This window comes from Vulpes vulpes, chromosome 3, assembly GCF_048418805.1.
Source record: "Vulpes vulpes isolate BD-2025 chromosome 3, VulVul3, whole genome shotgun sequence".
Lineage (NCBI taxonomy): Eukaryota > Metazoa > Chordata > Mammalia > Carnivora > Canidae > Vulpes > Vulpes vulpes.
The window spans coordinates 31381476-31397915 of record NC_132782.1 but is presented as its reverse complement, the minus strand read 5'-3'; the positions used below and the strand labels follow the sequence as shown (position 1 = coordinate 31397915).

General features: G+C 39.4%; 1 protein-coding gene across 1 annotated transcript in view; it reads left to right on the top strand.

The window, feature by feature from the left end:
- Positions 1 to 16049, top strand: part of COL5A2 (collagen type V alpha 2 chain) — a 138567-nt gene extending 122518 nt beyond the window's left edge. Inside the window, exons 45-54 of the mRNA XM_072752150.1 lie at positions 354 to 407; positions 2396 to 2503; positions 3032 to 3085; positions 6019 to 6126; positions 6510 to 6563; positions 7561 to 7668; positions 9706 to 9997; positions 10739 to 10926; positions 13432 to 13671; positions 14340 to 16049. Of these exons, the coding sequence (XP_072608251.1) occupies positions 354 to 407; positions 2396 to 2503; positions 3032 to 3085; positions 6019 to 6126; positions 6510 to 6563; positions 7561 to 7668; positions 9706 to 9997; positions 10739 to 10926; positions 13432 to 13671; positions 14340 to 14486 (1353 nt within the window). The 3' untranslated portion in view covers positions 14487 to 16049. The remainder of the gene's footprint in view (positions 1 to 353; positions 408 to 2395; positions 2504 to 3031; positions 3086 to 6018; positions 6127 to 6509; positions 6564 to 7560; positions 7669 to 9705; positions 9998 to 10738; positions 10927 to 13431; positions 13672 to 14339) is intronic.
- Positions 16050 to 16440: the final 391 nt, after the last annotated feature.

Genomic DNA, 16440 nt, shown 5'->3' with positions numbered 1-16440 from the left:
AGCTGCCATAGTAAATGGAAGTTCTCGATGCTTGAGTGTGGGATATGTGCACAGGGCAAGGCAATAACACCGCACTTTATAAGCACTGTATCGTAAGTGGAAAATGCAATGTCTTCAATAAAACTGTATTAAAATTGGCACTAAAACAAGTAAGAATGTGTTAATAATTTTAGAAGCAATTCCAAGCAGTAGAAAAGATGGCCCAAGACTTTCTTCTACTAGAATTTCCATAAGTGCTGATTTACACTTTATAGAACAGAGGTGGAAAACATGCTGTAATTTTTCTGGCGCTTGGAATGAGATTTTTGTTTCATTACTCTGTTAACTCATTTCTCAAATATGATTCTTTGTAGGGTCCAGCTGGTAACGATGGTACTCCGGGACGGGACGGTGCTGTTGGGGAACGTGTAAGGGCAATTTCGCTGATTAGAAATGTGCACTAATGTAAATTTGAAACCTTTGTAAGACTGAAGGGTAAAATTTGCCCTTTCTTTCATAGCTCTGGGGCAGTCCTGATTTTTCTGATAGTAGCTACCTTTTTTTAAGGTCATTATTTAGGTAAATGAAATGAGACTTGAGTACACAGCAAAGTGAGACGGCATTTCTTATTAATTGTAGGAAAGCAAATTGCTTTCATAGCTGGTGTAACATGAAGGCTTTGGATACAGAGGAAGTAGTCTAAGTGTCACACTCATTCACAAATATATGGAAGCAGAAGCATTGCTGTGTGACATCTAAATTTCTCTACTCATCTCCTAAAGTGAACGCCCCATGAGAAAATAAACCAGGTGGCTTTCTGCCTGCTACATATCCCATGGTGTATATAAATATCATGACATATGCTGACCTGCAAACATCCCCAGCCTCCTCTGAAGGCCCAGTCCCTTTGGGTAGTCACACGGTCGTCTTAGACTGCGTATCAGTCCACGGAAGGCAAAAAAAAATCAGTCCCCCGATTTAACATCTGTTATGACACACTGGCTCTGCTCACTTTGCAGCTCATCATGTGGCCAAAAGGCCTGTGTATTCAGACAGACTTTGCCTGGAAGCTTGATTCCTTAAGCAGCCAGCAGTGCAGCCTTGAACAAATTTCCTGAACCTCCTTTTTCAAATAGTTTAAATACGATTAACACTTGCATTCAGTAACATGTTTAGAGTATCTAGTAGGCACTCGAAGAGAAAGAGTTTTAAGGCATCTTGAGTAAGCCCTCGCCTCATCTGCCATAAAGCTAGGGAATGCAGATTCTCCTGGCACCTGGGTTTCCCCCTTGGTCCGCATACATCATACAAGGTAGTGGTCTTCAAAGATTTTGCTAATGTGGTCCCTGGTATAATTTTGAAAATCTGTGAACCCCTATGCACAGTTTAAGTTGCCATCACATTTTATTTTAATCCTAAGTTTAAATAGTTGGAAAAGAGGTAATCATTGGTAAAGTCTAAATGTGTATGTGCTTTTAATACATTTTTTTCAAACTCTTATATTTGCCAGTTTTGCTTACCCGATGTATCATATGTCCGTTCTCCAGCCGAATTGCCAGCGTTTATCCCAGTTGCCAAACTAACCAGTCAAATTAAGACTTAATTTCTGTCAGCAGAATAGGTCTGACTTCATTTTTCAAGTCAAATAATCATGACAATACATACTCATATAGCAATTATCTCACATCTGACTTCCCGAGGAGATGAGATTTGGAGCCTTGTCATAGTTGGGTCACCTGGATAAAATAAGGAACAGCCTCTTTCTTTCTAAGTACCTCGTTGCTTTATTCCCAAGTGAACTGTGCGTTCTAGAAAAGTCCATAGTTTGTTGCCTAGAGGTGTCCCCTCCCCAGGGCATTGCACCATAGTAAGATTGTAGAGAGATTGGAATACTTTTTCTTTCATAAAATGAGAGAGGCGTGATTATTAAAGAGGAAATAGGGAAGGATACTTCAGTTAGTTGTCTGAGAGAACTATATACTATACTATAGTCAGTTGTCTGAGAGAACACATGTGGAATTGAAAGTCTAGAAAACGGGTTCCTTAAATTTCTCCCAGCTCTCACACTCTGGAAAGTCTTTATTTATCCCAAGTGAATGGATACTCCTCTTGAGGACTCTTTGGTGTAAAAAACACGCTAAATTCTGGAGGTGACACTGCTATACACTACAGTCTTGACTGTGATGGTAGTTGGGTGAGAGTGAGGGGAGGGAGAACTGGAATTGGGGAAATATTCTTTTCAGTTTGATTTAAGAAGTAAACATAAGTAAAATATTTAAGAAAAATATACGTTGAAATATGAAAATAAGGTTTTAAAAAAGGCATATGTTTTCTTACCGCGAATAGCATGAGGGTATAGAATGCCGCTGTTTGATGATAAATATGAAAAGAATAATCCCATGGTTATTCTCTTCAGGGTGATCGTGGAGACCCGGGACCTGCAGGTCTGCCGGGCTCTCAGGGTGCCCCTGGAACCCCGGGCCCTGTCGGTGCTCCAGGAGATGCAGGACAAAGAGGAGATCCGGTAAGGAGACCCAGTTTCATACCGACAGTTACACCTCAGGGAGCTACATGTGAGCCTGGACTTAATCGTACACGCACCCTGGATCAAGGACTCTAAACAAAGAATGATAAACAGTCAGTTATGACTTGAATTGTTGTTAATCTTAACGGAAAACATTTGACTTCCGCTAGATATTCAAAAATCCTGATGCTTTGAATTTCATCATCTAACGATGTTGGGGTGTATAGGAAATGTAATACGTGTGCATCATGTTAAATTTATGCTAGTAATGTCTTAGCATAATCCACTAAGGAAGATCGTCACTCAGTGAAATCAGTTAATAAAGTTGACCCAAGAAGTGTCATCGGAGTTGTAGTGAGCACATTCTTACACCTAAGGACATTTGGTTTGATTTTAATCCATTAGCCATAAGAATATACACAGAGATATACATAAACCATATATAAGTATCCAACTTACCTATTTTTGAATTCTGTATCTATATAGTAATATTTTTTACATACTGATTTTTGTGAAAATTTCTTCTAGGGTTCTCGGGGCCCTGTAGGACCACCTGGTCGAATCGGAAAACGTGGCTTATTTGTAAGTAAAGTAATTATTCTTTAAAAATAAAAATATTCTCATCTATACACACACATCTATTGTATGTATATGTATATGTATGTGTGTGTGTGTGTGTCTATATATATCCCCAAAGGAGCACAATTTAAGATTCAAAAATGAAGATCAGCGAGTTCCTCAAACTGCGAACAAAAGTATTACTTTAATACCCAGAAGTTTGTGTTCGTTTTATAATTTTAACTTATGTCCTCTAAATTTCACTGTGAATTCTTTCAATAGTCAATAAGGACTTGTGGAGTCACAGGTTTCTCTCAAAATAATAGGAATGGTGCCCTTTTTTTTAGAGATTTTCCAAAAATCACATAGGAAAATGGGCTTGAAGTCTCTTTGTAAACTTGAAAAGTGCTAGTCAAATATTTTATATTTTCAGCTAGACTACCCTGCTCACGTTCTGATCTTTTTGCTTTTACAGTTGCTTCCAGGTTAATGATTATTATATAGCTGTTTTACTGCGAGTGAATCCTCTCTGACGGGCAGCCTGTTAGCCATGTTCCTTTCACACTTATTATAAAAATTAATATCTATACTGATGAAAAAATTATAGCCTTAAATTCATGATCTATTACTAAATCATAATTCTCAGCTTTGATTTGAGCCTAATTGGAGACAATTTCAGTTATATGGTGTGTCAAGTGAATGATTTTCTAACTACTTACGTAACAATGTGGTTTATTTTTCATAATTAAATGAATTTTAGTTAATAATTTAAATAGGTGCTTTCGGGATCCCTGGGTGGCGCAGCGGTTTGGCGCCTGCCTTTGGCCCAGGGCGCGATCCTGGAGACCCGGGATCGAATCCCACGTCGGGCTCCTGGTGCATGGAGCCTGCTTCTCCCTCTGCCTGTGTGTGTCTCTGTCTCTCTTTCTCTCTCTCTCTGTGTGACTATCATAAAAAAAAAAAAAATAGGTGCTTTCTGGTTTAGTTTATTTTCAATTATGAAATTCTAGGATATCCCAAAATAAAAGAACCTCTCTAACATGAAAACATTCAGGCTGATTTTAGTATTTAAATTTGTATTATTATATAAAATACATAAAAGTAACTGAGATCTACTCTTATTTTTATTATAAAAAGATTCCCATGCTGTTTGACAGTTAGGATGTCCAAATTAAAAAAAGAGAAAGAACTAAACAAAATAACAAACTAATAAAAAAAACTAACCCGAGAGCCAGTATATATTTGAGGATATTTTCCATTCTCCTAAGTCAGATTGATAGTTCGAATTATCTTTTAGGAAAACCAAAGACAACAGAAGCTGTCCTCATAGTAGGTGACCCTATGCCTCCTGTCCAATTACTGTGAACCCCTAGATCCCTGGTGCTTTTCTGAGTCCCCAAGACTTAAAAACAAACAACAAACAAAAAGGCAGCCCAAGACTGATCAGATTGATCTGATAATTTCTACCTCTTGGCATAGCTACTATCCCACAAGAAGATGCTTAATTACTGCTTTTTCTTTAGTTTCTCAGCATCAGGATTGATGGATTTGGGTACAAATATTGCAGATATAAGGATAACAAGCATTTCTTTGTGTCTTCTTTAAAGGAGAGTGCTTAATAATGATATTCCTCTTCCATTTGCTTGAACAAGACTTTGCCAATTTTTCATTCCCCCCAAGTTTGAGATACAGTCGGCACATGACATTATTATAGCACAATGATTGATGTATGTATATGTTGTGAAATGATTATGACAATACCACAGAAAGTGTAATTAGCAGCCATCATCTCACATACACGCAAATTTTATTTTCCTGTGGTGAGAACTTTTACGGTCTACTCTCTTAGCATATGGCCACCTTTCTAATATATTATCGGGGGTCATATCCAGTTAGCTTATCTACATGTGCAAACTTAATAATCATTCCTTTCTTAGAGGTAACGTAAGTAAATAAGGACTCATGTTTTAGTTTAAAAGAATCTGTGTGTAGGGCGGCAGCCCAGGTGGCTCAGCGGATTAGTGCTGCCTTCAGCCCAGGGCGTGATCCTAGAGACCGGGGATCGAGTCCCACGTCGGGCTCCCTGCATGGAGCCTGCTTCTCCCTCTGCCTGTGTCTCTGCCTCTCTGTCTCTCTGTGTCTCTCATGAATAAATAAAATCTTAAAAAAAAAAAAAAGAATCTATGTGTAGTGGCAATATTTTTGCATAATATCATAAAATATGTGCAATACAGTCTTTGGAAAATGTTTCAGATAGGTTAGGTCAAACTTAAAAGTGCATCATTTTACTATGAATGCAGGGCAAACATTTAAAAAAGTGAATCTGTAGGAAAGCCTTATTATCTATCTTATGTTTTTAGTGATCGCACCTTCATTCCTTAAGAAAAAGAGACAAAAATTTCTCAGTCCAATTCAGATAAGTAGCTATGTTAGTTCATACAGTTGCCCCCTTTCCCTCTGTGGGATTTCCATTACCTGTGGTTAACAGCAGTTGGGAAGCAAACGATCCTCCTTCTGGCATGTCGTCAGAAGGTCAGTAGTAGCCAGACACTCCGTCACAATGCCTGTGTCATTCACCTCGCTTCATCTCATCACGTAGGCATTTTATCAAATCTCATATCCTCACCAGAAGAAAGGTGAGTACAGTACAGGAAAACAGAGAGAGAGCGGCCACATTCACATTATTATATTGTTATAATTGTTCTATTTTATTATTCATGATTGTTAATCTTTTAATTCGTGCCTAATTTATAAACCTCACTCTGAGATATGTATGTATAGGAAAAATGTAACGCTTATAGCACTCAGGCTTCCACTGCGGATCGTGAGACGTGTCCCCCGTGGATAAGGAATCCTTGTACGGTGTTCACAATTGTAGTAAATACAACTGTAAAAATTAAAACTGTAGTAAATTATAGTCTCACCAAGCAATATCCACGCCATGACCCTCTTTCTAGGGACCCCAAGGACCTCGAGGTGACAAAGGTGATCATGGAGACCGAGGTGACCGAGGTCAGAAGGGCCACAGAGGCTTCACTGGTCTTCAGGGTCTTCCCGGACCTCCTGTAAGTATTACTTGGCTTCCGTGTACAAATATACAAGTATCTTGACGTGAACATTTATTTACCCATTAGGTGATTGCACTTTTTGTATCTTCTTTTCATTTCAAAGCATATCCTGGTGAATATTTAATTACCCAGTTATCCAGGATAATATGCCATTTATCAGCTGTGATTCTGTAGGAAGCAATAAAGCAAAAGGATAGGTAGGTGTACCATCGCTCCTGCAGTTGAGGATCCGTCGGCTCACGTAGGTTTTGGAGAGATGGGAGACTTGAAGAAATCAGCGTTTGCTGCGAAAGTGAATGACAGCACGTTTTTAAAAGCTGAGAACGGCAAAATGTGGGTGTAAACATTTTGGCAACAGTTTTTACTTTTTTCCTCCCTAGGGTCCCAATGGTGAACAAGGCAGCGCTGGGATTCCTGGACCATTTGGCCCAAGAGTAAGTAACAAAACCTACGAAGTTGCAGATACGAATAATAAGGCCCTTGGTGACATAGGGCTAGGGCTTGAGGATCGTTTTTTATGACATTGAACCGGAGTCAGCCGGGGTCTCTGGAGCTCTGATTCAGCAATTCCCTTTAAGTAGAAATATTCCAAAATATGACATATTGCTTCACGAGCCCACATTAGAATCTTTTACCTACTAGGTATATGCTGATCTGTTACTTCATTTTCTTAGTCTGTGTTCATGGAAATTTTATTGAACTCCTTGAGAAGATATAATAAGACTTACCATGAGGTACAAACAGATTTTGAAGCTGGATACCTTTTTTTCCCCCCCTTTAAGTAATTGAGATACTTTCTCAGAAGTGGTTTGCATAAGGCTAATTCTGAAGAAAATAATAAAATGAAACCAGGATTTGCAGCTTTTAAAGATTCTACATTGGTGCTAATGCTGCCTCCAAAACGTCATTAATGTCTTAGGACAATTGACAGACATAATTACTTAGGAAAATCATTAGAAAGAATTTCCACTATGTCTAAATACAGTGTAAACAAATCCTACATAACATTGAGAAGAGTGGTATTAATATAAGTAGGATGTGATGAGATCCTGGAGAAAAAGCACACAAATTTAACTTCTATTAATCATTCATACCTTCTGTCATTTTCTTAGTCCTAACTAATTAGATTACTAATTAACTTTATAATACATGAGATTTCATGAAACAGCCGTCTTCCCATAAAAGCAGATGACCAGTCCATTAAAGTTTTTGCCTGATGCTGTCTTTTATGACACATGGATGATGGAAAATTCATGTGTGATCAAACAGTGAACATGAAGGATCCAGGACCCCACTGATTAGTCATCAGGACAGTGAACGTGAAACCACTGTGATAGCTCTGTAAGGAATATAGTTCTTTGGTTAGACAGTCCTTGCAAAATGTTTTTTCATAGAATCTAATCTAATCTAATCTAATCTTGTTTCTGGCAGGGTCCTCCAGGTCCAGTTGGTCCCTCAGGTAAAGAAGGAAACCCTGGACCACTTGGGCCTATCGGGCCTCCTGGTGTGCGGGGCAGTGTCGGAGAAGCAGGACCCGAGGTAATTCCAGGGGGTTGCATGCACAGAGCACTGTTGGTTCCCATAGCCTGGATTCTACCCAAGGAACCTCCATGAAGCATGGTGGACAAGAGAGTTAAAGAACTCTGGAGGGACGCCCGGGTGGCTCCCGGGTTGGGCATCTGCCTTCGGCTCAGAGTGTGACCCTGGGGTCCTGGGATCGAGTCCCCCATCGGGCTCCCTGCATGGAGCTTGCTTCTCCCTCTGCCTATGTCTCTGCCTTTCTCTCTGTGTGTCTCATGAATAAATAAATAAAATCTCAAAAAAAAAAAAAAAAACCCACCTCTGAAAACAAACGTAGGTGTCCAACAAGAGCTTGTCTATAGAAGTAACTATTTCAGGTATTTTAAGACAGATGATTCAGAGTATATAAAATCAGAGTCCAACCTACCAAAGCCTTGACTTCATGTGACACCAGTGAGAGAAAATAGCAGGTTATGATTGTATTTATAATTAAAGTTATGAAAATGTTGCTTTGCTTTAAATGCCAGCAAACTAAATGTGAGCTTTGATGAGTATAGTCATTCATGAAAATGCTGGAAAGCGAAAAGTATTAAAATTAAAGTTTTTCTCTATTAAAAATGGCATTCAGAAAGGATTTAAATTAAAACTTCTTAAAAATTCTAATAGTATTGACTTGGGAGACATGAGGAATTTGGGAAACACCCTCCTATTTCTGCCATGTGCATGTGTACATGTGCACGTGTTGTTTAGGAGTTAATGTGTCTCATTTACCTTTCCCTCCTTACTCTATCTCTTCCCTTTACTGATATTATCATTAAACTAAATACTTAATATTTATTATATGGATGGAATAGCCTTGTTTTTCCTATGGTCAAGAGCAATATCTCCTGTCTAGCTCTCTGAATGGAAAACAGCTACAGAATTGGAATACCTCTGACTTATGTGGCTCTCGATTAACTCTATTCTATGCTTCAGTGGCCCTTAATGGAAAAAAATACATCTTTTCCCCCAAACAGCATAAAGGAATGCATAGAGCCATGATACGGCCTGAAAGGAAAAACAAGCAAGCAGATTTAACAGGGTACTGAGGGAGAAGCCAGGTTGGCACTGAATTTTGAAGCAACTTGCTCAGAGCCCATAACAGGTGGCAGGGCTGGCGTGGAGCTCCAGCCTCTGACGGCTGGGACCACGCTCTGCGCATCGGATGTGGAGCACGCGCCTCTGCAGGTTGTCCCCGATGCCCTCAAGTCCTGGGCTCTTCCTTGGGAAACTGCAGAAGGGATCGATAGTGAGGATCCACTTCCAGGCCTCTGCCACTTTTCGTGCTTATCTCCCTATGAGTCCAGTAGTTCTTTATGGCAAAAAAGTAAGGGAGCTGTTTATTTTTGTAAATAAGAAAACCAAAGAGAACTTTTTACAATTTTGTTTAGTACAGAGAATCTGCTCGCTTCGGCAGCACGTATACTAACATAGTACAGAGAATCTTAACCTACAAATTAATGCACATTAAAAGATGTCCTGCACTTTCCTCCATATTTGGGAGTAGGGGAAATTGTTTTGGGGGTGTTTCTTGTGGGTATTTCCCTGATACAGACGTGAGGCCTTAGAGAACCAGCACCCACAGCTCTTCTACATCTCCTCCTCCAGCTTCTGCCCATAAATCCTTTGGAAATATTTCAGTTTGCCTTGCCCCACATAGTTTAGAAATGAATCGACATGTCCACACATTCTTAACATGAAACGTATTGCATCTTCAAGGTAAACATTGGAACAAATATTTTGTGCTTTGATTTTTATTGGTCTCAGAGGCTGACTTGCAGGTGTGTTGGCTCACACATCATGTCTCATCCTGGGAGAGTTACAGGAGCAGGCCGCAGCGCAGCCCTCCAGGTTTAAAAAGTCTGAGGTCACAGATGTGTCAGTACCACCAAACTGGGACAGCGCTTTGTAACCCCCCACATAGGTACCAAGTCCCATTGATGCTTTGTGTCCAGATGAAAAACAAAACCCAAAAAAATCTGTTAACTGTATTTCTGATTTTTTTTTTTAAATTAGGGTCCTCCTGGTGAGCCCGGTCCCCCTGGCCCCCCGGGGCCCCCTGGCCATCTTACAGCTGCTCTTGGAGACATCATGGGCCACTACGATGAGAGCATGCCAGACCCACTGCCAGAGTTCACTGAGGACCAGGCTGCTCCCGATGACAGAAACAAGACCGACCCAGGGGTCCATGCAACCCTGAAGTCACTCAGTAGTCAGATTGAAACCATGCGCAGTCCTGACGGCTCTAAGAAGCACCCGGCCCGGACTTGTGATGACCTAAAACTTTGCCATTCTGCCAAGCAGAGCGGTGAGTAGGCGCCTGCCCATTTGGGTGGAGCCCGTTGTTCCTGATTGATTGTGTTCTTGGCCACATCCCGAAACGTGGTACTGAGTGAGTGACAGACTCAAGAGGTGACAGGACCAGCGTGGCACAGGCTTTATGCGTTGGTGGTGGGGACGGTCAGCGATGTGACCGGTTATGGGATGAGAGGATCCGTGTTATAAGAGAGGACCAAAACAAAAACAAAAACAAATAAGAGGACCTACTCCATTAGTGATCCACTTTCATGTCATTTCGGAGATAACTGTTGGCATTCTAATTGTTGCTCAGCTCATTTACAGTATTGACGATACGTTATTTTATTAGATTCTAATTCTATTTTGCTTTAAAAAGTTGGCTTTCTAAATTTAATGAGAACACATCCATTTTGGCAAAGCCACTTCATTATGGTGACTTGTCTGTCTTTGGTATAGCTCTCTGTGTAAGACGGCAATGGTGGTACTTCATCCCCGGGCATGTTTTGAGCTTTAAGCACCCTCCGTTGTGGCATAGTACGTCAGAGCAGTGCCTGGCACACAGGAAGCACTCAGACGGGTGACATTTACTTTTTCCTCACCTGTAGAGTATTTCCTAAACTGAGATACTCTGTCTTAAAAGAGTCCTTCAACAATGAGTTCATACTTTTTAAACCATCTGTTAACTCTTTGAGAGACTCATAATCCTTTGAAATTCTCTTTATTTAGCATGTATTTTTATTTTGGAAAATAGGTGAGTACTGGATTGATCCTAACCAGGGATCTGTTGAAGACGCAATCAAAGTTTACTGCAACATGGACACAGGAGAAACATGTATTTCAGCAAACCCATCCAGCATACCACGTAAAACCTGGTGGGCCAGCAAATCTTCCGACCATAAGCCTATTTGGTATGGTCTCGACATGAATAGAGGATCTCAGGTAATTCACAGTCCTTGCTAAAAACTGTATTCTTTGCTTTTCATTATTTATTGTACTTTATTATTTACTTAAGACCATGCTATCATTTTTGACCAGATTGATTATTGCATAAATAAATCTTACTACGAATTATATTAACAAATTTTGAATGATAATTTCCCCCTGGATGCAATGTGGAAAAGTAATCATTTTTTTAGTCTTTAATGCATGTTATCCTGGCTGTGGAGTATACTCAAAGGGATCTTGCCACAGTTGAAAAAAATTGGATTATATGGGGCAGGCGGGGTGGGGGGAACCTCAGTGACTGGCGCCTGGATCTCTTGCTGACTTTGTGACCTCAGGAAGTTGCTTAAATTTTACGAGGCTCAGTTTTGCCATTTTAAAGTAAAAGTGATGGGGCGCCTGGATGGCTCAGTTGGTAGAGCATCCGATTCTTGGTTCCGGCTCAGGTCACGACCTCAGGGCCCTGGGACGGAGCCCTGTGTGGGGCTCTGCGCTCAGCAGGGAGTCTGCTTGAGGATCTCTCTCCCTCTCTCTGCCCCTCCCTGCTCATGCATGCGGGTGCATTTGCTCTCTCTCAAATAAATAAATAAATAAACCTTTTAATAAGTTTAAAAAATAAAGTGAAAGTGATCTTATTTATCTCACAGTCTCTGGATGAATAAAGAGCTTAATATAGTATCTAGTTCCTGATAAGCTACAGATAGGTGTTAGATAAGTACCATAGTAGTATTTTTAATGATTCACTATGTAAACTTTGTAGTATTATTTAAACTTAAAGCATTTTTATAATTACAGTTGCTCCTTGAACAACACAGGGGTTAGTGATAAAAATCAGTCAAAGGTCTGTGCAGTGAGAAATCTGGGTACAACGTTTGACTCCCCCAAAACTCAACTACTAACAGCCTGCTGTCGACAGAAAGCCTTAATCCGTATCGTAAAGCTGGTTAACACATATTTTGAATGGTGTATGTATTACATACCATATTCTTACAATAAAGTAAACAAGAGAAAAGTAAATGCATTAAAAAAATCACAAGGAGGAGAAAATACATTTAGAGCATATAGCATATATATATATATAGCATATATAGCATATAGTACACTGAATATACTGAAAAATTCTATGGCTAAGTGGACTTACGCAGTTCAAACCCTTGTTCTTCGAGGGTCAACTGCATAGGGAGACCTTAAACATTTTGAAGTCCAGTCTCCTTTAGGTTTCTTTCATGGTCCTGCCTTTAGATTCTCACCCAGCCTTGCCATTTCCTGTTGTCATATGAATATTTCATTATGGGTCTCCTTATGGCACCCTAACTGCAATTTTCCTCTCACTTCTTCTGATCTTTCCTCTGAACTCATGTTCATAGCAAACATGTGAGATATTATGAGTATATATAGGATACACTAAAATCTACCATTACTTTAATGAGTAGGAGAATTTTAAATTTAGATATACCCAAGAGAAATGTAATTTAGTTAATACAATATGTAAAAGGCTCAAATAGGAGCACTGAAAGTAAAACTCAAAGAGAAGATGAGCAGAAAGGAGTCTGTAGGAAAACATTTTTGATTATCTGTTTTTGTTAGCTAACAGAAAGTTTGTATTTCATACTTCCTGTAAGTATGGAACAGTGGATTTTAAAAGCTGTTAAGTCAGGGGGATCCCCGGGTGGCTCAGCAGTTTAGTGTCTGCCTTCGGCCCAGGGCGTGATCCTGGAGTCCCAGGATCGAGTCCCACGTCAGGCTCCCCGCATGGAGCCTGCTTCTCCCTCTGCCTGTGTCTCTGCCTCTCTCTCTCTCTCTCTCTGTGTCTCATGAATAAATAAATAAAACTTAAAAATAAATAAATAAATAAATAAATAAAATTAAAGATTTTAGGCCAGTAGTTGAGTCCCAGTTCTTATTATAATCAGCAATAAAAACAGTGAGTTACTTTTGATACACAATTGAGCCAGTGTTCAAGTATAACTTCTAAAAAGCAATATCTAAGATTGTTTAAACAAATAGAAAAGCAGATTTCAAAAATACTTACACTTTCTCTGATGAGTTATAAATATCATTGGTTTCATTACCATTTGGTTGGAGTAGTAAGGTTTTTGTGAGTATTCATAGAAGTTTCAAAATATTTTATTTTTTTTTATTTTTTATTTTTTTTATAAATTTTTTTATTTATGATAGTCACACACACACAGAGAGAGGCAGAGACAGGCAGAGGGAGAAGCAGGCTCCATGCACCAGGAGCCCGACGTGGGATTCGACCCCGGGTCTCCAGGATCGCGCCCTGGGCCAAAGGCGGGCGTTAAACCGCTGTGCCACCCAGGGATCCCTCAAAATATTTTATATATAGGCAGAGTATGTTGTTAAATGAAAGAATAAAAGTAATATTCCTTAAAACTGATGTCTGAAATCACACACACACACGCACACGCACACACACACGGGGACTGTGAGACCCTTCAGCCCTTCAGCGTTTCAGATAACAGAGACTCTTTGTTTCCCTAGTTTGTTTACGGAGACCATCAGTCACCTAATGCAGCCATTACTCAAATGACCTTCTTGCGCCTTTTATCAAAAGAAGCCTCCCAGAATATTACTTACATCTGCAAAAACAGTGTGGGATACATGGACGATCAAGCCAAGAACCTCAAGAAAGCTGTGGTTCTCAAAGGGTCAAATGACTTGGAAATCAAGGCAGAAGGAAATGTCAGATTCCGATATATTGTTCTTCATGACACTTGCTCTGTAAGTACTTTTGGCCTCTACTGATCTGATTGAAGAAGACATTTATTTTCAATAAAAATACCGTCACGGCGGAAGTGGGGCAGTTTTACCCAGTATGTGATTATGCACGATAGCTTTGTTCACGCTTGTCCTGGAGGGTCAACTTGGATGTGTCTTAGTACGCGAAGCATGGAAGAGATTTTAACACAAAATAATTAGCAAAGGACTGGGTCCTTGAGAGTCGACCCAGTTCTTGTGCAGACTCCCTGTGGTTCTTCCACAAGTCACTTTATTGAACCTCAGCTTAAAATTCCTTGATTCTAAAACATATAATCGATCTGAGATACCCTTTACATTTTTCAGATTTGTAGGTTTCCTCACTTGCACATATAGATGCATAAAGGAAAAATACTTAATGATGAATGATAGTTTCATTTGTGCAAAGCAAAAAAGTGCTCATGATTCGTGTTAGTGACCATCGGGAAGCTGTAAAAGAACAAAAGGCATTTCTTTGAGCCCGTGCCTGGCAGCCATGCCAGCGCCACCTCGATGGTAGCAGTGCTCGTAATTTTAAGTATTGCCCTAAAAGTCATTGCTTTCACATTGTAAAATTTGGCTTTGTAGTCTGTGTCTACCATCTTTGGAATAGTTTGTCTAGCCTGTTAACCCATGGCACCATTTAATTCCAGAAACGAAATGGAAATGTGGGCAAGACCGTCTTCGAGTACAGAACGCAGAACGTGGCGCGCTTACCCATCGTAGATCTTGCCGCTGTGGATGTTGGCAGCACAGACCAAGAATTTGGCATTGAAATTGGGCCAGTTTGTTTTGTGTAGAGCAGGCCAAGATACATTGACCAGGAGCACCACCCCCGCCACCAGTGACCACCACCATTCACAAGAATTCTGACTATTTGAAGCTGATCCTGAGACTCTTGAAGTAAAGGCTAATCCCGCATCAGCACTGTATATATGGTCCTAAGTGCCTGGCCTCCTTATCCTTCAGAATATTTATTTTACTTACAGTCCTCGAGTCTTAATTGATTTAAACTATTTTTCAATACACCAGTTTAGGTTTAAGACGACCGATGATAATGACCACCTTTTTAAAAAGTAAACTGATTGAATAAATGAATCTCCGTTTTCTTCAATTTATTTCAATGTAATGACAAAGTTGCTTAGTATTTATGAGAAAATTCTTCTTCCTGGCAGGTAGCTTAAAGAGTGGGGTACGTAAAACCACGGTACGTGTTTATTTCACTTGGCTGTAGTTTGAGAACTAGAAAGTAGTGCCTTTTGTGACTTCTCATTTCCAGATTATCGATTAAAAGTGAAATCCAAATATTTATCCTTGTGACTGAAACCTACACGCATGTCTTGATATTGTTTAACTACCATAAAGACTCTTTAAAGAGAACTTTGAAAAAAATGTCAGTTTCTCATGGTCTTAAATGGAATTTTTAAGTAGCATATATTCAATGGAATTTATGGAGAACAAAGTGACCTTAAATTTTTGTGAAGGGTGGCAACCTCAGACTTTTTTCTCATTCAAATCTAAAAGTACCTTTCCCTTTTGACTCAGTCTATCAACATATATAGAAGTTACATGATTAAACATTGAATACATTTGCACTTTTCTTGTTTAAGAAGACCTTGAATGCAAAATAATTTACACATACAGCTTCATAAACATATGTCCAGGACCCAAAGTCGAGAGTCTTCCACATGTACAATCTCCTCATCCTGAAGCCTATAACGAAGAAAAAGATTTAGAAACTCAAGTTGTGGAGCTGACTCTAAGCAAATGTGATGATTGGAATTAGAACATTTGATCTTTGAACTCTCATAGGAAAAAGTGACCCAACATTTCTTAGCATGAGCTACCTCATCTCTAGAAGCTGGGATGGACTTAATACTCTTGTTTATATTTTAGATACTAAAAGGTGCTATGCTTCTGTTTTTTATTCCAAGACTGGAGATAGGCAGGGCTAAAATGTATTATTATTTTTCCTCTAATGATGGTGCTAAAATTCCTTCTATAAAACTCTTCAAAAATAAAGATGGTTTCGTCAATACCACTTGTGGAAAAAATAATTGTTAGACTGCCCACTTCTGAAAGAAGGAGCGTTGTTCCAGTGCCTTTTCATGGTTCACCTGTCCTACCGTATCTGGAATGTTACGTGATACTTGCATGTTTCCTAGACCAGAACGTGTAGGTCCCCTTGTGTCTCAAGGTTGGTTTTTTTTTTCCCCCCTCGATTGCATTTGTTGGCTCCGTTTTTATTTTTTTCTTTAAAGATAAACAGCTGGGACCATCCCAAAGGACAAGCCATGCACGCAACTTTAGTCATGTATCTCTCTGCAAAGCATCAAATTAAATGCACGCTTTTGTCATGTCAACGGTTTTCGTTTTGTGAGATTCCTTTGAACGTATTAGATCCGTTTTACTTACGATGGTGAAAAGTAGAGTGTTGTGTTCTTTTTTTGCCATTTGTTTAAAGGACAAAATGACGAATACCTTCCATTGTGTATATAATGGCTTAGAAATGAAAATCAATTTTCAATATCACCCACAAAGGCAACACGACACTAATTATCATTGTCTTATGCCCTTGAAAATCTCAGGGTAGTATTACTGATAAAAAGAGAAAAGCAACTGATTTTTCATTGTTGAATAAACTGATAATAAAATGTATGTTTCACAGTACATCACATATGAATTTAGCCTAAATGATTTGGGTTTTATTTTCAATATTTATTTCACAACATTGTTTTCCCCCAGATTGTTTTT